General features: G+C 40.8%; 1 protein-coding gene across 3 annotated transcripts in view; it reads left to right on the top strand.

Annotated features, from left to right (window-relative positions):
- Positions 1 to 23,146, top strand: part of SCUBE1 (signal peptide, CUB domain and EGF like domain containing 1) — a 175,774-nt gene that overhangs the window by 33,021 nt on the left and 119,607 nt on the right. For all 3 annotated transcript variants that reach the window (XM_027693634.1, XM_027693633.1, XM_027693631.1), the window contains exon 4: positions 11,173 to 11,307. In XM_027693634.1, the coding sequence (XP_027549435.1) occupies positions 11,173 to 11,307 (135 nt within the window). The remainder of the gene's footprint in view (positions 1 to 11,172; positions 11,308 to 23,146) is intronic.

Genomic DNA, 23,146 nt, shown 5'->3' with positions numbered 1-23,146 from the left:
TGGGAGCTGTTCTAACTGTGAAGGGCCCAGGCCACATTCCCAGATGGGAAAGGGAATGTATATAATATAAATATCTCTATATTTATATGTATATAATGTAAATATCTGTTTACAGACTAGATGAAAACTGTTGAAATGCAAGGTTTAACAATAGATGTATGTGTATGTTTTAAACCTTCATGAGTTCTGTATTCCTGCAGTGATTAGGTGCTTGGAGCAGAGTAAGAACTTTGGGATGAGGGGAGCCCTGCAAATAGGAGCCCAGAGGTATTTAGCTGCTGAACCTTCCCCAGACAAGCTGCAGTGAGTGCATTCCCAAAAGTCCACGCTGCAAAGAGCACAACAAACTGCATTTTAGTGACAAATGCCTTCTTTCAGCATGAAAAACTTAAAATGCGTTTTTTAAAGTTCTTTATTTTTCGGATGCAAGAGAAAGTTAGTTATTTCTAACATATTTCTTCAGCCAAGTGATTTTTACTGTATTTCTGGTTTCAGATCTTTTATCAGTCTTGTTTGGACTGTACATTAGATTAATAATAGCAGCTGTGATTCATCACAGCAATTTAAAGTATCCAGTCTTTGTGGTATTTCAGAACATGTACTACTGTTCTTCTGACTGATGACTGGGTGCTGAGGAAATATGAATAGCTGGGAGGTAAATGTTCCATAGACAATTCTTAATTAGATGTTTACATGCAAGTTCTGTATATATGTCTGCTTCTCTTACTCGATTGCCTGTAAAAGTCTTCATGGTGCAAATGGTAGCAGGCGATCCCAGAACTCAGTTAAATCTCTCTTTCAAGATGGGTTTATAATATGTTAGTTCTGATGATCTTCCAAAATCCAATAAAAACACGGAATTTTCTCTGTGGTTAGTGGGAAGGTGTCTGATATCCAGCCCTCTCTGAAACTGGAATCTGAACACAGTGCTTTTCTGAGCCTGCTGCTTCTATTCCTGCATCCTAAAGTTTCCCCCTTTTAAAAGTGCTCTAATGTTTGGTCACCCCACATTAATCTCTGGAGTTTAAATGAGATATAACTTTCTTTACATGTTAATTTGCCATATGTTTGCTTTCTTAAGCCAGTGTGATCTGAGAAGTACCGAAACAAGTGAGAGTATAAATCAGCACGGGCCCAAGGTTTTTTGTTAGGTATGGGGAAATAATCAGAAGTGTGGAATAAATCTTGGTCTCTGTCAACTATGAAGGTAGATTCTCAGACTGTCATAATAAATTAAGAAACTGGGAGCTGTGTGACAGCAGCATCAATCTCAGTCTCTTGTTTCTGCAAGTCTTCTTGTTGTCTGAGCCTTTTTTTTTTTTTTGTTTAATACTTACTCCCTGGAGGAGGTAATCAATCACAGTAAAGATTTCTCTACATGGAACACTGAGGAAAGTAAAGAATGGTCAGCTTAGAGTGTGAAGTTTATATGTGTATGTTAAATCAGTTAAATCCCTTGTGGATGCTCTGTCAGTTGGTCTGATAAGCCTGTAGTGTCTTGGTTCAGAAAGCTCAGAGTTTCATACTGTATCCTTACTGCTTCATCTTGTTTGTGTCAGTTTTGTATCTTTTGTGAATTCATCTTAACTTTCTCATAATAGCAAATTTCTAAACAGTCTGCCCTATATTGAGAGGAAAAACTGTAAAATACATTGAAAATAACCAAAGCTTTGGGAGCCACATTGTGTTTAGCACTTACTTTAAAAAAAGGGAGGATGTGTGTTCACCTGAGAGTGCAGGATTTCAGCCTATAATGGATGTGTTTCCCAGTCAGATGTGTGTGCCATTCAAGCCTTCCCTAAGGAATGGTGTCTTTTCCAATGCTAGAAATTGCAAAGATCAGTGAAAACACTGAAGTCACATGAATTACAAAAAGACATCAAAGTGGAGAGCAGCAAAGTCTCCTATTTCAAAGAGAGTCACTGTCGTTGTGCTGTGCTCAAAATGCAGCCAGTTCTTGGCAGGGCTGATTTATGATAAATATTATGATTTATACAATCAAGAAACAGCCATCAAAAAGACTCTCTGCTACATAGTTGCTTAGTGTATTAGAAGATGAAACCTAAGTCTTTTCCAGCATGAATGAGTATGAGATGAAAAGTTGGGAGTGAATTTCCTTGTTGAGTAGATTTTAGGGTTCTCAGCTTTCCGTAGAGCCCTGCCTTTGCTGTCTCACACTTTCCATGGATTTCTGCATATTGACATTATGCCTTTGACTTCAGTGCAAAATGGGCAAACTTGAAAGTGTTGGTCAAACTTACAAGACCAAGGTAGAGGATTGTTTTTCCACTACCATCAGACGTCAGTCCAGTTCCTTCTCTAGCATCTCAAAATACTCCCTGTGTGCACATTCCTCACTGGGGCATAAGATGTAGTTTTGCATAAAAGAGGGGCAGGAAGGGACACGGACTGGTTGATGGTAGTATGTTTTAATATGACTTTTTTGATGACTGTAGCTGGCATCAAAATAATAATAGCAATAATAATTATTCATTAAAAAGTCACTGGGCATATCTGCAAGAATGATTTTCTGGTCACCATCCTGTGCAACCTGCTCCAGGTGACCCTGCTTGAGCAGGGGATTGGACTGGATGATCTCCAGAGGTCCCTGCCAATCCCATCTGTTTTCTGTTTCTGTATTTAAAATATACTTTGTTAAATAAATAAGACCGGAGTAGACATACAGTATTGTGCTGTAGGACAGAGCAGAATTGTTTGAAAAAGTTGAGAAACTTCATTTATTTAATTATTTCTGTTGTTTATTTGGAAGACATAAGCAAGAAACTGCTTCTGAAATTAGTCAGAAACTCCATAAAAGTTACTAGTATGACAGCAATGAATGATTTCTGGACCTGATAGTGATTTAGTAGGATTAGATTTTTGGGGGGTGACCAGTCATTTAGGGCTTGTTATTTAAGATGCTGAGCACTCTGGTCCCAGTGCATCAGAACTTGTGTGCTCACACCAGATATCAGTCGCGATATTTGCTGCCTGTGCTTTCTTTGGTAGGCCTGAGATTGTCTGTATGTAAAAAGTGTTATTTAGTACTTACAAAAATCTTTGAAACTCTCTGTATGAGCATCTTAGGCAAGTCTGAGAGGCTTGATTTTACTCACTTTAGAAATAACTGGATGAGCTCCTGTGAGCTGTAAATTCTGAATGAACCACTGGCTCGGGTGGTTCGAAAGACAATGAAAACTCATTCTTGTGCTCTGGAATGACATGAATATCCCAGATATGAACTGACTTTTGCTTTGATTATTTCAGTTTGAAGTCAGAACTCAAAGAAGAACTCTAGGAAACTGAGCTTCAATTAGAAAGATTCTAACAAGTGTCCAGTTTGTCCCTTCACACAGGCTACTTGTCCATTTGTGTGTTCCCAAGTGCTGGGGAAAAGAATACACAGCTCTGGTGAATTTTATAGGGAAGGTGGAGTTAAGGTGGTTGTTTGTTTTGATTTATTTTGGGTTCTTTGTTTGTGTTGGCTTTGCACTACCAAGCCAACCCCAAACTTATTAAATTCATTCCTGCTTTACATAATTATGATGTTCCTGAAGTCAAGTTTTTTGACTGCTGTTGTTTTTCATCAATAATTCCCCAGTTTGTTTTCAGGTATTTCTGTCAAGAGAAATCAGAGGAAATATTTGTTCTAAATACTGGTGTTTGTGTGGCTCGTGTTTAGGAGAGTGGAAATGCTGAACTTGTTTCATAATACGCCCATTTGCCCAAACATTTTGTGCCAAATGAACCCTTCGTTCACTGAAACTATTCAGAAACTGAGGCTGTGTTTATAAAATCCTTTCCACCAGTGGAGGTGCTTTCAGGAAAATTGTTTTGATATGACCTACAGGAATAATTTTATCACTTTCAAAACATTTGCAGCACTTTTCTGTTCCCCAAAAATTTAATGAGTAGATATATGTCTAAGTCAATGTACCTGAATAAGCCAATATTTTTCAATTCCTGCTGTAATTCTCATTTCAGTGTGTTGAAGGTTGTGCTTCAGACTCTCCCATTTCTTCCACTTTTCATGGACTTCAAGTATTAGCCATATGGAGAGTGCGAATCTGAGAGTCCCCTACCTGTGTTACTGACAGATAAGAAAGAAAATCGTTAATCCAGCCATTTTCTTGGCTTTTATTACCAGAGCTCAGAATAAAGTGCTTCATGTTGTATAGACCTGGAAAATATTCCCAACCTGAGATGAAAATACTGTTTCACTTTTCATGTCAAATTTTATATTTTGCTTGACCCGTGGCAAAATATTTTTTTTCATTTTTGCAAGAAAAAACTCGCAATAATAATAAATAAAATTTTTAAAAAGGCAGTTTTGAGTTAACCCAAATTGGATTTTCCTAATCCTGGCAGAGTCTATAAGTACATGTAAAAGGAAGCAGGTATAAGCAGTAATTAACCTGGAAGAAGGATAGAGAATATTGCTTCAGTTGAGGCTGCAGAAGTTGATGATGCCCAGGGACAAGACAAAGCAAGAGATGGGATGATAATAAACTGCATAATTTACTTGTCTCAAATTTTTCTTTCAGTTGATCAAGACTGCTGCTTGTTTGTATCTGTAATTAACTCCCCTCCAGTAGTTCATGGAGTATTGTTAATCCAGCATTTGCCACTTCGAATGAGAGGATAGAAGATGTCACATTAAGGGACTTCTTGGGCGTTTATTTTGGAAATGCTAAAAGCTGTGAAAAAAAGGTTTTGGTGGCTGGGAAGGACAGAGGGTGGTGCCCAGTTGTTTAAGGAAGGAATAAACAAATATTGTCAAGAGGCTTGAACTCGGTATAACACATGCAGCAGAGTTAAGCTATTGCATTAAATGCATATTTCCTATGCCCTACACAGCAAAAAAAAGTCCTTTGCCAGCCACATTTACACTGTGTTTGTGTAGTGTGAAATGTAAGGAATTCCTCTGTGTGTCACAAAATAGCTACAGAAGTGATTTGGAGCATCCTTTTCAAGCTGTGCAGGCAAACAAGAAGCCTAGTTGGTGGATGTTGAGGTGATATGGGGTTGTAGCCCATTAAAAGACAGAATTATTCTCCAGGGCAGATCATGGCCGTCATTTTAGGTGTTGGATCGTTGTAGATAAGAAAACAGTGGTTCTAGGGGTCAGTTCATTGATCATTTTAGAATTATTTTAGTATTCATCACCCAAGAGCATTCTTCATGTTTCCCTTCTGTAAAATATGCTTCGTTTTTCAGGGAAAGGTAATTTTTCACCCTTTTGGAGGGGTTTTGTTGTTTTTGGGGGGTTTTTAAATGTCTGTTTCAGTAAACATTCATTACTGTAGGATATGTTTTTTGCAAGTGGAGCTTTTCTTAGCAGGGGCTCTGATGAATATTTCTGCAGCTGTGGTCATGAGTGAAGCATTGGATTCAAGGCTGCTCTTTTTCCCTTTCTTCACCAGATTTTTCAGTTTCTCAAAGGAGGGGCCAGAACATAGAATTCTAACCTCAAATAGTGCAAATAGTAGAAAATTGGGGCCCAGCTTATAATTTTGGGTGAAGCCTGCTTTCAGATCTGCTGGAGGTAGAAATGCTGTGCACACAGGTAGTGATGTCTCTCTCTTCTCATGTTCCTCTCTGTGTGCTCATGTGAAGTTTGGCTACAAGAGATGGTTTAGCAGTTCAGTTAGCAATGATTCTCGTTTCCATGGCCCTCTCAGCTGATCCAGTGTCTCCTTCCCTGCCTTCCCAGCATGTCAGCACTTGTATGAGCATTCCAACAGGAGCACCTGCCTGCAGCCTCTAATCTGATACCACTTCCTCTACTCCTACATGCCAGATTTACTCCTTAGGCTTCCATGGCTATAATGAGATCACATCTTCCAAGACACCCACTCCAGCAGAGCATCATGGTACTTGGAGGAGTAGAAAAGTGAAAAGAATGTGTTCCAAATGTTGCTGTCATTGAAGGTTAACTCCTAGAAAAGAGCACTTTTTGTTTTAAGCGTGACGTACTGAGGTCATTTGAATTGTTTCTGTGATTATCTTGTTTGTGTATTGCTGTGCTTCAGGGCTCAGAGTAGATGAGAGAGACAGTACGAGGCTGAGGGGGATTTGTAAGATCAAGAAAGATGCAGAAAAGGCAAGTAGTGAAGGAATATTTACTGTTTCTCACAATAATGGAGTTTGGGGGCCTTCATTCAGAGTGTGAAGCAGCATGTTTGAAATAACCATAGGCATGTCTTCTTGATATAACTCATAGTTAAATTGCAGAAGTCATTGCCCCATCATGTTGGGTTCATTAGAGATTAGAGAAGTTCATCCAGGAAAGGTCCAGTAGGGCAATGGTCTGGCAAGTGATTTAGTAAAGTTCATAGGTATGTGGTTGCTGAAACCTGGGACAGCATGTCTGCACTGGTTCTGTCCCATCTCCACAGTCTTCTCTTGGGTATCAACTACAGGACAGTGTCAGAGATGCTGGGCTACATGTTATTTTGGTATAACTATGATTGTAGTAAATCCAGGAATGTGATTTTTTTTTTTTAATGAGATTTTCAGCCAGCTTTCTGACTAGAAATATTCAGAATATAATGATTTTTAAATCCTGGAATCAGGCACTCATATTGTCTGAGTTTGTGGTTGCTAATCATTTCCCCTGCAAATGCAAAATATCCCAAGTGGTGTTTTGTTGCTAACATTTGAGGAACAGTCTGTAGTGTTGCTATCAGTGGTTCATCTCTCAGTCATGATGTTCTGCACTGGTAAAATAGGCATCTTAGAGAGCTCTTCCAAAAATGTCAAAGAGTAGCTTAGAGGGAAAAAAAATAGCAGGATCAGCTCCCTGGATCATGAGTCAAAGTCCTGTTTTTAGAAGTCTTGATGCTGCAGTAAATACATTGTGCTCTGATTCCCAAATGCTTTGGAGATTTTGAAGGTGAGACTCAGATTTCTCAGGCGCTTAAGTGTTGATGAAGATGCTGACATGGAAGAAAAGTGTCAGCAGGAAGGAAGAGAAGAACCTGGGAGGAAGTGAACAGGCAGACTGTTCTTGGCATTGGCTCTGTGTAGGGTTTCCTTTTCCGTGTCTTCCTGCTGGTGGTTTTGGTTTCAGGTCCCCTCAGCAGACCTTTCCCCCTCCGTTGTGTCCAAGCAGGACACTGTCACAAGAGCTTCTTTAGGCCAAATGCTGCAGGGAGCTCTGCTCCACGTCAGGGTGAAACACCAGTGAAGCTGGTTTGGAAAGTTCATCAGATAAATGAAATGAGAAACTGAAAACATTTGTTTATTTATTAAATGAAACATTCTTCTTTATCAGCTGTGATATTTCCTACCCTTTGATATACTGATCTAGAGGATCTCACCCGGGTACAGAGCACAGGTTTGATTATGTGAGGGCAGTGGGCCAAAAAGCTAGAGGTCTTATGCAAATTCAGATCTGCATTAATTTGCATAATGCTTCTGATCTATGGATCTAGCTATGTATTTATGCATATATGCATCCATTATCTGTCTCCTTTGAAAGATACTTCTCCTTTCCCAGCCTCTCCCTGAGCTGGCTCTTCTCCTGTTCCTGGTTGTCTTGGGTGATGCCTGGCCACTCTGAATCCAGGCCCTCACCTCCCTGGAAACATAGATTTGTCACTGTGGTCTAAATTCTGTATAAGCAATTCCAGTTCTTGTGCTGGGTGTCATCAGAGCTATTTATTTCTAATTCAGAGCTGTGGGAAATGAGTTATTTCTGGAGGATTGTCTTTGGCAAAGGTAATCTCTGGGCAGCCCTTTGTGATGGGCATTACAGGGAGCGGCTTGAGGACATTTATTCACTTTCTCCTAGTTTTTCATCCTCTTTTTGAGGATGAGGGTTGGAGCAGCTGTGTGGAATAACCACCTGAGCTCTGCTCAGGTGAGACTCTTTTTCCATCCTTTTGTGAGTCTGGATTCTGAAGGTTTGTTGAAATCTCCCACCATGGGATCATCAGGAGGATTTTGAGACTCAGCTCTCCTGTAAGCAGTGGATGATGTACTGTAGGAATCACACTTGGGGGTGAAGCCAAGCTGAACGTTTTGTCAGATAAGTAGCCTAGGGAATGGATTTGACTTTGCATACACCAGTTTAAAGGACTGGAAACCTACCCCTGCTGCCTTGAGGCTGCCATCCTCAGAGAGACAGTCTGGTCCTGAATGGTCAGTGGTAGCTGATTTTGTGCAAAAGGTTATGAAAGAAGACACAATGTTTGTTCTAGAAAAAAAAATCCTTTTTATTAAGAGTAGAGTAATAGAGCAAGTGAGCTTTGTATTCGTGCTCAATCTGTTTAAGTTTTTAAAATGGGTTTAGTTGGGGCTTGAAGTAAATTCACTTGTTTGAGTGAAGGGATTTTATGCCATAAATGCCTTTTTTCATGTGTCCAGAGTTAGGCCCTGGGGTGCAGGTCTCCAGCAGGTGTAAAGTGTCAGCCAGGGTGGCAACAATCAAAGCTCCTGAGAATCCACCCTCAGTTTTTTCAAAACACTCAACAGCCATGTTTGACATGTAGAGCCACCAAAACTGGAGCTTTATTGAAAACCTGACTACTTATTTTGGTGCTTGTGTGGAACTTAATCTCTAGAAAATCTGGTCCAAAATTCAATGCACTATTGATGTTTACAGGTTCAGTTGGGTAACTTGATCTGAATTGAATGAAATTACACAATAAAAGAAAGGAAAAGCCTCTTTGGCAGCAATCTCTTTTGTGAGCTTTGAAAAAATTCAGAAACATGAAGGATTTATTCCTACAGCTCTACCAAAGCTTGAGCTTCTTGGAGTTGATGGAATTCTCTCTTCTAACTTCAGAACACCATTTCACCCTATTCTCTAAATTGGGTTACTAATAAACTGATCATAAAGTGACTTCATTGGAAAGACAGTTTAGCAAGTAAATAATTCAATAATTATTTTCCAGGCATTGATGACCAGTAGATTGGTTGGTATGGTGGATATTAAGCACCTTTTAAGAACTGTAGTAATACAAAGTGCTCCAAAAAGCCTGACCTAGAAGGACTGAGGCCTGAGAAAAGAAAATATTAGTCCTGCACTATCAAGCCAAGATCCATTGGAAGGCATGTAGAATGGAGATAGGGATATAATAGTCCTAAATCCAGCTGTTCCTTTTCAAGTCCTTCTCTTCAAAAATGCATATTAAAATAATTTTGAGGCAAGTAATTGAAAACAATTGGCAGAAATTCCTCATAGTAAAGCTTTTTTAAAGAGTTTCAATTGTAATAATTTTATCCCAGCATATGGATTTGGGGCTTGGTGGTAAATTGAGCTGTCTCTTTATGGAAGTGGTAAATCCAGCATTTGCTATCAAGAGCAGAAAAAAAAATGTTTATAAATCATTGCATTTGTTTCAGATTATTCATCAGAGCTGGAAGGCAATTGTTGGAGTTATTTGTGATATTATAAACAGAGCTCTGGGAAGGCCTCGTACTTTGTAGCATAATTTGGGGGTTTGTACATGTACCAGCTGAGACTTTTTCCTCCAGTAAGTGTCCAGCTGATCTTCCAGAGAGGAGAATCCAGATTCCAGTGTGCTGTTTTGAAGGGAGCAGGTTTGAGTGGCACTAAGAGGGCAGCAGGGCTGGGAAGGCAGAGGAAGGCTCTAACTAGGATCACTTATTTATCTTCCCTTCTTGTGCAGCAGTAGGCAAGGAAAGTCTTCACTTCTCCTTTTCCTGTGCACTCCCAAGCTCTCTGATGGGGGTTATGAAAATGTTCAGTTCTGGAACTGAGGGCAGGAGGGGATTTCAATACAGAAAATTTGAGGCAATAGTGCTTAACATTTCCTGGTCAGTAAAAAAACGAGGACTGTCTACACACTTGCATTGTAGTTCAAGACAGAAGGAGCCTGCCTGGTTTCCCTGGGTACTGTAATTACCCGGGAGCTTTTTTTTCTCTGTGAGAAAGAGCTCTGATTTGTGCCACATGAAGTGCAGGCAGCACCCCAGCACAAATAACAGGCAAGGGGCTGGAACTCACTGGCCTTCCTGCAGTAGTTGCTGGCAGACTTTTTGCAGCCTTTCAGAGTCTTCTGGCCTTGCCTGCAAAAGTACCAGCAAACCAGCTTGGTTTTACCTTAGTGTGTTGTGGCCAGTCCTGGAGGAATTAATTTCTGCTGCAGCTGTGCCAGCTCTTTTGAGGTTTTGGGTGTTGTGGATCATTTACCTTTGTTGTGGGTTTTTTGCCCCCTCCAAAAACAAAATGAAAGCAAAACACACACCAGCTCAATTGCTGGCATGTTGGCACATACTGTGAAATAACTAACTGGCTGAAGAGTCCTCATTTAAAAAAAAAAAAAAAAAGGAAAACATGGAATTTTCGAGTGGCAAGTTGCTCTTATCAAAAAAACCCCCAAAACAAAAACCAAACAAAAACAAACAAATGAACAAACAAGAAAAAACAAATTAACAAAAAAACCCCAGAAAACAGATATGATTCACTGTTATGAGCAAAACAGGAGAGTTGCAAGGTTGAGTGTGGGTCAGGTATCTCTTAGTGGCAGTGGTTTTCCAGTGCTGGAACACATCTCTGTTCAACACACCACACTGTTATGGCAAAGAGAAGTGATGGGGGATAGGCAGAGACCCTCAAAACAGCCAGTAGCTAATGCTGCCTTTGTGGTTTTATATATTTGCCTATTAAAAGGACAATACAGACATGGAACATTTAGATTTAAGAAGCCTTCTTTTCATTAAACAACATTAAACAAACTGACAAAGTAGGGGGTTATGACTCCAGTAATTGAAACATGCTGTTCTCTTCAAGACCAGGACTCTATAAAGACTCTTTTCACCCAGTAATACCCTTTGTGTTTGCCTGTTACCCCTGCTAAAAATTACTGTAGTCCTGAAGTATGTCTTTCCAAGTGGAGTGGGAATGACAGAGTGCAACACCACGCTTGGCAGATGGGGTCACAGCCTTTTTAGGACCTTAATGTTCTTTGTGCATTGGAAATCAATTTGCAGCTCGGAATACATGGAGATGTAGCTGGACTCCCCTCCCCACTGTTTGTTTTTTTTATGTTAACTTTAAGCCTGGGATGCAGGAAAAATAATTAGGCAGAATAATTTGGATTAAGTGATGGCATTTGGGTAGTTTTCATTAGCCTTTTTATGGCTTCTTTGCTCCTCCGGGTGTATATTCTGAATCTGTTTCTTTTTCCTTCTCTCTTCTAGATGTTGACGAGTGTCTGGATAACAATGGAGGGTGCCAGCAGATCTGTGTAAATACCATGGGCAGCTATGAATGCCAGTGCAAAGAGGGCTTTTTTCTGAGTGATAACCAGCACACCTGCATCCATCGCTCCATTGGTAAGTTCTTGGCGTGTGAACTCTGTGTTCAGTCAGAAATGCTAAAACAGTCTGAGTTCTGTTGGTTTGGTTCTGTTTTTTTAATCCCCAGAGCTCCCAAAATCATTTTGCTGGTTGGTTGGATTGATTGATTCCTCTGCTACTCAAGCTTGTAGCGGAGCCATAAATAAGACGATGGAAAAGGCTTTAGTTTGACGCAGAAATTATGCTTGATTTGCACAGCAGACTCTTTGGGCAGGCAGAGGCAGATGTTCAAATTTCCAGGAATTAAAAATCTCTCGTCTTCTTTGCATAGCAGTTCACCTGTCTTTCAGCTGGGAAAGGATGGCATCCTAAATCCAAATGAACAGCTTGGTACTTCTGGAAATGATAAAGGTTATGTGGGGGTTTTTTTGCCAGTTGTGTAACTCATTACTTCGTTGCAGACAGGTCATGGCTGATCTTGCATTGACACAGCACTTTTCTTTGGTTCAGTACCCTGGCCTAGGGTGGGTTAGAAAACTGCTTCTCTGTTGCCTGTGCACTAGTGGGAGAAATAAGGAATCCCTGCAAAACTGGATCCTTGTCTGCTGCTGGTTTTGACCAGAACAAGCAGCTCTCCCTTTTCTATAGATATCAGACATGGAAGACAAGTTTGAGTGGAAAGGGAGAAAAGAAAACAACATAGCTATAAATCTTTGCAATTAAGTGGACTCCTGTGTTCATTCAGACTTCTGTGACCCTGGCAGCAATGGGAATATATTCCAGCAAACTCATTTCCCAGTAGGCAATACAGGATGACAAAGTAGCGAGATGAGACTGGTGATCAACAATGTAAGCATGCTGTAAATTCCAGCAAGCCACACAAATGGTTCTGAGCTGTTTCAAGGGACTAAAATGAACCAGAAGACCCTACTTGAGCACAGGGTATGAATTTAGTCACTCTGTTGACAAGAAATCTCACAAATGTAAGTGTCTTTATGGCACTGCGTGTCTGCTTGCACAGAATTGTAAGGACAGGTAGTAATTTGGATGTTCAGAATTATGAATCCCTGGAATACACTCACAAGTCCACTTTTTAGCGTGATTATTAAGTTTTAAGCAATTGAGGTGTTTTGCTTATGACAAGAATATGCAATTAAGCTCCATCAACCAGTGTATTTAAAGGGTTGTTATCTAATAGGCTTTTAGTCATTCTTTTCAACATAAATTTCTGTCCAGTGTAAAGTAACCCCAACACAAAGATATCTAACAAAGCAAGGAATAGTAGCTGGAGGCTTAATGAAAACCAGTTGAAGAGTATTGTGCTACAATCATTATTTCAATTTGCACATTATAAAAATTCCCAGCTGTAATAAAAAAGAATTTAGTTATCTGAGATGGAAACTAATTAAATAAATGAAAAATGAGACTCTAAAGGCAAAAGTTTATTCTTTATTGAGGGAAAAGGGTAAGTTTTTATGGCAAGGAGGATTCCTGGTTTGCCCCAGGGACTGGGAGAGTGGATTTGAAGGCTGACTGCTGTGTGCACATAATAAATATGCATGGGAAAATATATTTGTGCTAACTTGTTTACGAAGAAAATGTCATGTAAGGCATGGATGTTTAATTTGAAGCAACACCTTAAAATTATTTTAGATCTGAAAAAAAAACCAAGCAAACTACCAAACAGACCAGTGGGGATTGCAAAGTGTTTTATGAACAAATGGCTTGTAGCTTTTCAGAAGTAAAGTGTCAATTTACAGTGACAGCAAACATTGCACTGTAGTGATCCCCCCAGCAATACATCAGGTGGGTGTGCTGGAGGAAGGAACTGAGATGAAATGATCTCCTTCACTTGTCAGAGGTGACTGAACTGCAAATAGTAAACAGGCACGGTGAGAAAGCAAGTGGCTTTTTTTGTGTCTGTGTTTGCTTATTTTTGTGTGTCTCCCTTGTAAATGCTGCTACAGAAGCTGTTGGAACACAAAAATACACATCAACATGTTTAGCTGTGCCTGTACCTCTGTTGGTAGACGAGGCTGGGGTGGACAAAGGCAGAGCACACAGTCCAGACACAAAGGCCTTGACATGCCAAAGCCCTTCAGCAAGTTTGAGGGAGGAACACATCCCTTTTTGCACTAACCAGGCAAAAGAATGGTGTCTTCTGATATGAGGTGCCCTCCCTAAAATTGGTGGCTGCCATGTGAATTTTCTCAGCCCCCAGAGACACCCTGTGCCCTGTGGTTTTTGGGGTGTGTTGTGGGGTGCTCCCGCCCACAATTGTGGTTATTACTCCACGTTGGAGTTCATGATAGGATATTGTGGACAAAAAGGATTAATGATCCACAGAGAAATACTAATTTTGTACCACTGGCAGGCCAGGCTGACATTAAAGTCAGAGCAAACCCTGGTGTCCCAGCATTTGCTTTGTTTCACTGTCTTTCTACTGAATTCTTATGTTTAGTCTCAGTACCTTTGGGGAGGATGCTGTGCCCAGTATAACTTGCCTCATTTATTTTTGCATAAAACTTAATTTGCCTTTGCTGAGTCAGATTTTGGTACGAGTTTGCTCACAGTAATGATGGCAACACCAGGGAGAGAGACTGGGAGGTTGAATAGATCGTAAAAGATACAGAGAACTTAACAGTTGTTTATCTTTGTACATCTTAATTGCAATACTAGGTGTGAACACTGTGAATTATACCAGAGACAGGGTTGTGTTTTCCTCGTGACTTAGAAAGAAAGCAGAATAAAACAGCTGTTACTGTATCATCTCCAGCTCCAGAGGGAGCATGTGTTTAATAAATGTGGAGATTAGGATCCTGGACTACAGCTGTGACTGAGTCAGGTGAGTGGGTTATGGCACATTTTCCCTTAATTTGATGATAAGCCAAAAGCCCTAATTCAGCAAAGCCTCAGGGCACATCCTTAATGTCCTAATGTTAGCAAAGTGGGTTAAAAATCTGAATTGGGCTTGAGGAGTAGCAAAATAGACAGAGTTTAGCCCTATGTCTGTATCTCCACTGAGGTTCAGAGTGATCACATCCTTCTGGAGTTCTGTGGCTGGGAAGACCTCTGTCACTTCACATTCCATCCCCTGAATGTCCACCTCAAGCATAAGGCATATTATGTCTGCTCATCATTCACTGCCAGTGTTTTTATACAGCTGGTACCAAACTGGACAGGAAGGTGCAATTCTGAGTGATGAGAAGAGGTGGAGAAGTGCTGGGTTATAAGGCTCAAATGAAGGTGGACTCATCCAATGGTGGAAAAGCCCTTTACACAGTTGTCACTGTCATTGTGGGACCCCTGGTGGCCTAGTGGTTAGCATGCAGGACTCTCACTGCTGCGACCACGGGTTCGAATCCCAAGTCCCCCGGGCAGATGGTAGCTCGTTAGCCCTGTGAGGCCATCCATCTATGAGAAGGTCACTCTAAACAAACCTACGTCCTGAGGACCTCACTGCCATTGTCCAAGCTTGCTTGGCCCCGGCAGATGAACCTTAGGATTAAAGGGTGGGCTCAGTTCAGCGCAGGCTGTGTCTCACCTAAAAAATCCATTGCGCAGGCTGGAAAGGTAAAAAGACCTTTCCCCAGATCTTCGTTCGCGAAGACTGGCCATTATTACTGTCATTGTCAAGCCTGTTAAAGACCCATTTGGCAAGGAAATGCTTTTTCACTTCCCCATATCCCATTAGCCCTCTGTTCTTAGCAGAGTTAGGGAATTTGACATAAAGTCGAATTTTACCACAACTTTTAGCAAATTACTGTGCAGCAAACAGAGTCTCAAAACCAGCTTGTCTCTTTTCTGCACTAAAAGTGTGCCAGTTTAATCCCAGAGGAAAGGGGAACATGCTAAACCACATTGCCTTGCATTTGTCATGGGCTGAGGAGCATTATGAAATGGGTTACCTTGCTTGTGCTGATACACAGAGGCTTGTTAAACTTGATTATGTGTTAAACCCTTGTTAATTTTGCAGTAGTAGCACACGAATCCTTTAGTCAGCTGACCTCAAACTACAGAGTTTCTTCTGGTCCTGAGGGTTATAAAGCCACCTTTGTTCAATTTTTTTCTTGCCTGTTTTCCATGATTTTTTTTTTATTCTTTACCTGTCTTCTTAGTCCAGTGTGATTTTTTTGGTGGCACAATAATGTGTTAGGACTCACTAGGAGGAATCATGGTCCCCAGTCAGTGCAGGAAGGGTTAGAGCTGGGATTCTGGGATTCTTTATTCCCATCTCTGGTGCTGATCCCCTGTGAGACTCTGGGCAAGAAGGTTATTGTGACTCAGAACTTCTGCACTAAAGCACTTTAGAGGACAGAGGTGTATTTTCTACAGAAAGCATAATAATCTATTCACATTTATATCCATGTGGAAGGGTGACTTTAAATAATTAAGTGTTGCCAGCACTGTTCCAGACTTTATGAAGTACAAGGTTTCTCATCTCAACTATGAAAGCTCTTTCATAATGATGTAACCAGTTGAATTACTCCATTACTTGAACATACATCACCACAGGTACCCTGAGTGCAGGCATCCCATTCACAGAACAATCCTATTTGTCTTTTCTAATTGGAGTCCTAATGTGATTGTAAAGGAGAGGAATATATGTAAAGCAAATTTTAAGGAAATCAATCCTTGTGCTTTTAGAAAACCTTTCAGGCTGCATAAGTTTTATCTTGGAAGCTTTTTCCTAAACCTGCACACAGTATGACCTAAATGTAATAGAAACTTGTCTGTTTATACATTCCCATGGTACATTTAGAATAAAAAGTTCAATTTTTTATCTTTCACAGAATATAGGATACATATATATATATATGCACACTATTTTAAGTCTCACTGTTCCCTGTTAGAAACGTATAACCTTTTAAAACTGTGTATAAACCACAAAAATTGCTGTACTTCAGTTTCTGGGATTCCTACTCACTCCAGCAGCCTGTGTGAAGACATCTCAGTTATCTTTCTCCGTTCCTCTGGAATGGGAGGAGTTTTTAATTTGCCTGGAGGGAAGATGCAACAGATGAAAATACTTGGTTTAAGTAAAAAGTAATTTCTGTTAGACCTGAGCTCCCTCCCCTTGCGTGTGAATGACTTACCAGGACTAGGACTAGTAAAGTTACACTGGTGTAAAACTATTTTCAGTGTCATCTGACTTGGGTTCAGCTGTGAGGGGAAGCAGTAATGATCATAGAATCATAACAACATTATTAGTTTAGGGCTAGATGTGAGATTAAATAGTCTGATAGAGTCATAGAACAGCCCAGGTTGGAAAGGACCTCCAACCTTCTATGGGAAAGGGAGCCTAGATGATAATATCAAGTGCTCTGGCCACATCTTGAAAACCACCATCCTTGGGGACCCTACTATGCCCCTGAGGATGTTGTTACAGTGAAAGGTTGTTCTCATTGTAAAAATTACCTTTCTTAATGTCAAGATAAAACCTCTGCCACTTGTACCCGTTGCCCTTTATCTTTTCTCTACTTCCATCCTCTTCGTAGCCACCCTCTAAGCACTAGTCAAATAAAACTGAGTCTATCCAAATTAAACTGCAAAAGCAGAGTTTTAAGTATCAAAGTTGTCAGTAAGTTTTTTGGGGTTTGGGTTTTGTGTTTTTTTTTTTGTTTTGTTTTGTTTGTTTTGGGTTGTTTTTTTTTGTTTGGGTTTGGTTTGGTTTGGTTTTTTTGTTCTTGTTGGGGTTTTTTCCCTCAGCTTTTCTCTTTAAGGCCTTCAATAAATGTCAACTTAAATGGTGACTGCTTAGGATGGCATAGAATTGGAGGCAAAGGCACGTCACTTTTGGCTCACAAAAATTCTAAATGCATCTGAGACCTGAGGCTGCAATCTTTCTTTTGTAGGTGAGAAAACTGAGGTGTAAATATGACAGTATTTTCTAAGACTCTGTTGGGACTGCAGGACAGATTCCCTGTAGCTGCAGTCCTGTTGCTCAGAGCAGCCCAGGTGGAAACCAGGATGTGAGGAAATGTTATGTGATGAAATGAAGAGAGAGTTTCAGTATATCCCAAGTTGCAGAGTTAAATACAGCCCAGTAAAGTTGGTTGCTGGCCTCAGTTGAGTTCCTAGGGACCAATTCAGCCCCATATCACAGTCACATTCAGCAACACGTGATGAACCCTCTACACACTTTACCTTAGTTTTGTAGCTCACTTGCCTTCTGAAAGAAAAATCTTGTGTTTGAAAAGTTTCTTGGACTTTGAATTAGTTTTAATTCAGAAGGAAAACCAGATTTTGTTGAGTAGCCAATACGTGTTGTTGCTTTGCTTCATCTGGGATTGAATGTACCAGTAAACCAAACCAGTCAGCAGGGCACAACAGTGGGGAGTTAATTGAAACTCAAAGGAGAAATTTTCCAACACTCAGGAACAGGAGCAGATTGCCAGATTTTTGCCTAGAAATCTGGGATTGAATTCCAGGAGTGTTGTGCAGAAGCTGTCCTGTAACAGATACCAGATTTAATATTCTGAAAAGAAAACAGAACATACAATAATAGTAAAAAAACTAAAGCCTAGGTGCACCAGGAAACATCACCTGGTAGGTAATCTAGAAGTCACATGCATATAGTGCTTGAACAGTGGTAGATGCCCAGTGGAACATGACTGAGTGACAAACTAGGACATGCAGGTAATTTCTCAATAAGGAAGAATCTGAAATACTTTAATGGCTGTTTTTTCTGCATGGCTCCATTGCTAATGCCTATGGAAAGGATGAAGCTAAAGGGGGAAAATGAAGCTGGAGATGCAAGGAAGTATGTCTTGGAAAGAGCTGCAGCAGCCTGACAGCCAGGCAACTTGTCAGGGGGTTTGTAAGTCAGACCAAAAATCTCTCCACATGGCGTGACAGAAAGGGCAGTGACCAGTCTGGAGCTCAGCAGCTCCACTGGAAGTGCTGACAAGGTGGAGAAGCTACACACCAGTGGGAAAACACACTGGAAAGCAGTACATTAAAAAAAAAATTAGAAAGAGAAAATATGCAAAGAGGTCTTTCACACTCAATCCTTCAAAGCATTGGAAGTGAACCAATGTTCTGTTCTTACTGTCTGCTCTGGATATAGCAAGATTATAGCAAATAAAAGAACTGATGTGCTTTTTAAAGGCCTCTTCAGCATCCAGTTGACTGAAACATCAGGTGAGAAAGATCTGGGAAGAATATTAAGCCAGAGTGTACTGGAAAAAAAGCTTGCATTCGCAGATGCACACAACAAATGGACTCTGTTTTAAGTAATACATTTAAGTAAATGTGTTGTATTTGTCATGGTGTGTCTGGGCCTGCTCTGAATACTGTGTAAGGATGCTCAGCATCTTCTGTAGTCACTATGGGTCTCTCCATGTATTTTTATTGTATTTTTTGCTCTGGAGAGAAATCGGGCACAGACCATGTTGCAGGCCCTGTTCCTCTTTTCTGCTTTTCTTTTGCAGACATGTGATCCAGCAGGAACTCTATAGACTGATACCATGATGTGGTTTTGGTTATAAACCAGCAGAAATTGAAGATATGAGTACCAAATACCTGTTCATTTATACTGTTAGCCTCCTGTACACGGTGTGCATTTCATGAGTTCTGTTAATTATTCAGTTCCATGTAATTATGTTTGAGGTTGCTCTGAGCTACTCTGAAATAATTTAGGAGTTAATGGCAATAAGAAGGAAGATGCTTGTATTTAATAGCTGTATATATTTTGAGCCTAAGAATACTTACATACTTTGTTAAGCTTCATATCTTAGAAGTCACTGTGAATGCATTCATGGCAGGAACTTTGTAGTACCACCATGAGATATTTTTAAGAGGGGGCACAAAGGGAGAAGGGAATGAGATAAAGGTATGTCAGGTAAACAGAAAAAAGAAGGAAGAGAACCAGCCAGCCAAGTGGGAATGAGGTGAAGTGCAAGAGAACAGATTGAAAATGAAAAGAAAGGTGAGAAGCAGCATGAGGCAAAAATCCATCCTTCTCTCTCCTTAATTCCATGGCTCACTACTGACATTTCTTTTCAGTATCTGCTCCCTTAGAGTTTCCTTTTCATTTGGGTAACTTCTTTCCTGTATAAACCACAGTATAGTCATAGCAGCAATGTCTTTGGAATCTTATTTTCTCCTCTCAGTGGAATGGATCAGGTACTGAGATTGCAAAGCCTCCCTGCCATCATGCACAGGTCATCAGGATGACACCCCTGCAAGGGTTCAGCTCTTCAATTCTCCCAGGAGCCAAAAAATGCAGAAACGGAGGTGTTAAGTGTAACAGGGAGCTTTGTGTGCTGTTGGAGTTACTCTCTGAACTATGTTCACCATTGATAAGAGCACTGAGCTCTGCAGCAAATCAATTAACCTGCATTTTGTGCACGATACCGTGGTGGGACCGATCGTTTTCAAAGGGCTGTGCCTGACTTATCAGCACTGAGAAGCTGCAGATAAGCTTTCTTCTCTTGTTCCAACATAAAGCATTCGCCTCTGAGTAAAAGCAACAGCACTTTTGGCCCCCTTTGATACGGAGCACCTCCTTTAAAAGTTCTTCTCTGTGTTTATAGCTCACTAAATCACTGCACATGCAATGTGAGCCCAGAGTATCCACTTTTGCTGCAAGCGTGGTGTTACATCGGTGATTTACCAGAGCTGGCAGATTTTCTGCCTACAGTTAACATGGGCAGAGGATAATATAATAGCTGCTATCTTCAATCCATATCAAACTGCAAAGTACCAGACAGGCCAAAACTAAGAGCCTCCTTACTAAAACATTAATTTTTGACAGAAATCCACATGATCAGGGTTGGCATTTCAGTATTTAGCGTAATGAGAACTGGTTATTTAAAGTGACATTTCTTTGCAAGGCTACGAATGCCAAGATGGGGAAGCAGGGATGGGAACTGTTCTTCTGCTGTGTGTTTCTCATTCTGCCTGCTTCAGAAGTGAACTCCTAGTTATTTGCTTTTCTAATCACTAATTCGCTAGAGGATGTTGCAGGAGTCTCCAAAAACTACCTCAGGACTCTAAACCCCCTCTGAAACAGGAGCTGTTATTCCATGTGCTCTGACTTATAGATATGGGAGGCAGAAAAGTTAAATAATTTGCCTAGAGTTACACAGGAAGGCTGCAGAAATCACAAGAACTTTCCAGAAAAGCTGTGAAGGGCTCATTTGACAGAGCATGCAGTTTAATGTGTTGATCTCACCAAATCTGTTTTGTTAAGCTGGGGATCTGTTTTTATGTGTGCTCCTACTACGAACAGAATGCAGATACCCTGAGCCCCCATTCTTTTGGGCTGTTATTTAATTCCCTTCTTTCATCCCTGGTGCACTTTAACATCAGTGATTGATGTACATGTTTAGAGGTCAAAGTGTAGCACAGGGAACCGGGTGGGTAACGGTGCATTTTGCAAATCCTGTCCTCTCCCGCCTTTCCTTCCCACACTTTTTGTTCTTTTTGTTCTCTCTTGGCTCAGTGTTGTAAATTGAACAATTTCTGATGGTGCCAGGCAGCTTGACTTCTTACTGAGATTCAGGATGCCTGATGGGACTCTACACTGTGCCTTTGTGCTGGGAAGGGCAGCCAGACTGACACTGGAAGTGGGGAGGTTCTGGAAAGTGAGGTGGAATCCAACCACCTGAACAAGTCGACAAGATGTTTCCAAGGTTATTTTTGACAGAAGTTTATTCTTCCACTAAACCAAATTTAGTTCTCCGGAGTAGCTGATTTTCTTGGAAAAATAATAATTATATTTTTTTTTAGAAAAAATCATAGGAAAAAAACCTCTGAAACATTTAGACCTGGAGGTATTGCCCTTGGCATTCTGTGGAAGTGGTGGTTAGGCAGCCCCTTGTGCCTCCATGGGTGGCTGTTGTATTGCTCTGCAGCACAAATATCCATGAACCCCAATAGCAGGAGGAGAGATTGGTACAAGAAGCAGCTCAGACATGAACCCTGATTTGCTGGGTGAAGGAGTGTCTTCCTGGGAGTGTCTCTGAATCGCCCCTTTCCCTTCCCAGGTGAAATATTTCAGAGTTGGGGGAGCTTTACAGGAAAAGGCCAAGCTAAACTAAGAAAATAAGGGATGCTGCCAGCTCTGCCAAAGGGCAGCATTCAAGCTCTGTCTGCCTGCTCTTCTCCAGGACTGTGTTTCTGCTCCTCATCTCTCTAAGCAAAATGCTTTCAGAACTCCCTCTAAGCTTCCCAGGAAAAGCTATCATTTGGCCTAAGTGCTTACTTAATGGGTATTTAGTTACTCTGCTCTAATAGGAGTCTGAAAAACAGATCATAAAAAAAAAAACCTGTAATGAGCTGTTTTAAAGCAGGATTTGTACTTTCCTAATCTGTGTCTCGCTCTTGAGTCCTGAGTAGTATGTTTACCTGGAGATTTGTTTTCAAAAGGCTTTCTGTGTAGATCTAAACATGACTTTTGGAGCATTTGGAATTAGTTGAAAATACCCTCTGCTGTTCAATCTTCTGAGAATTCCCAGAAAGAGATAGGGAGCTGTCATTCCTGTGCCCTCTCTCAGAGAAGCTGACCACTTCCTGGCCAAATGAACTCTGAATTAATCTGGTGGATTCCCTGGCAGGAGCTACTGAAATGTTCTGTGGAACAGCCCCATAATAGAGCAAAAAGCCAGAAAAATTATAAAATCCGAAGAACACAGGCTGAAATTCTCAATAGTTAGATCCTTTAAAGGGAGCTAAAGGATCCTCCCTGGTGGGAGCAGGACAGCTCTGTGGGTTTTGTGTTGTTCTTGTTAACTTCATGCAAGAGGGGCATTAGATGACTAAAGGAATTTTCCTGTTGTCCAGACTGTGGGATATGTATTTTAAGGCAGCTCTGAGTGTGAATGGTACCACTTCTGAATGTCCATCAAAGTCCCTTCTCGCTCTCAGCTATCAAGTGCCCAAACCCAGAATATAAATAAATGTATCTCCAAGCACTCCAAGTTTATTTATATGTCCTTTGGTTAAATATTTTATAGGATTGTTTTGTTTCTTTTGTTTCCTCTAGAAACACCTGCAGAGCCCTCCATTTCCCTCCTAGTGTTTGTTATGACTCACTTCATGGAGATACTTCTGTGCTGAGCTATACAAAGTTGACCTGTCTCAAAAGCAACATTGTGGTCAGGAGTGTGGCTGTGTTGAATGACATCCCATTTTCCCTGTTTCGTATTTATTCTCTCTTTGGACTTCCACAAGTCCTGTTTACAGGTAGAAACAGGATTTCCTTGCTTGAGATCCAGAAAAACACTGCCATTTTTTTCCTGCTTGCCTTGACCGCTGACAAACACTGCCCAAATTAAAATCCATGTTCACTGTTTAGCTGATGCTTTTCATCACAGTGTAGAAATCAAATACAGCTGCTTATCAAGAATTCTATTTTTCCATGCTCCCCTATGCACAGCAATATTGACTACACTCTGTTTACAGTCTTCTGTTGACCTCTTGCAAACAGCCCATAGATTCCAAAGGATTTTCTCCACCTTTCTTTTCTTAGATCATTAAAACCAGAGATGGCTACAAACCAGATATGCTGCTGTGCTTGTTTCCATATTTCCAATGTATCACCATCTTTGCTCATCCAGACCCTTCAGCTCCTTGCTCCTTTTTTGAAAGTGGAATGCACAGGTGTACACGTGGTGACTGGGATGAAATACTGCAGCACTGTTAGCCCATGGGATCTGTGGAGGCCTATAGACTGCTCCAGTCACTGCTGTGGTGTTCCTTCTGAAGTGGAGATGAGGTTCCTGCCTCATCAAACCGGTTCAGACATCCACCAACTCCCAGCAGTCTCAGTAGAGTTTGAACTGGCATCATGAGACTGAACATCTGCCAACAACAGAGATTGAATCAGAAGGTGAAGCAAATCATGATGATTTCTTTGGGGTTGCACTGT

Source organism: Neopelma chrysocephalum, unplaced genomic scaffold, assembly GCF_003984885.1.
Source record: "Neopelma chrysocephalum unplaced genomic scaffold, ASM398488v2 Primary Assembly neopelma1_92, whole genome shotgun sequence".
NCBI lineage: Eukaryota > Metazoa > Chordata > Aves > Passeriformes > Pipridae > Neopelma > Neopelma chrysocephalum.
The sequence above is the reverse complement of the archived record's forward strand: the minus strand, read 5'-3'. Positions and strand labels throughout refer to the sequence as shown.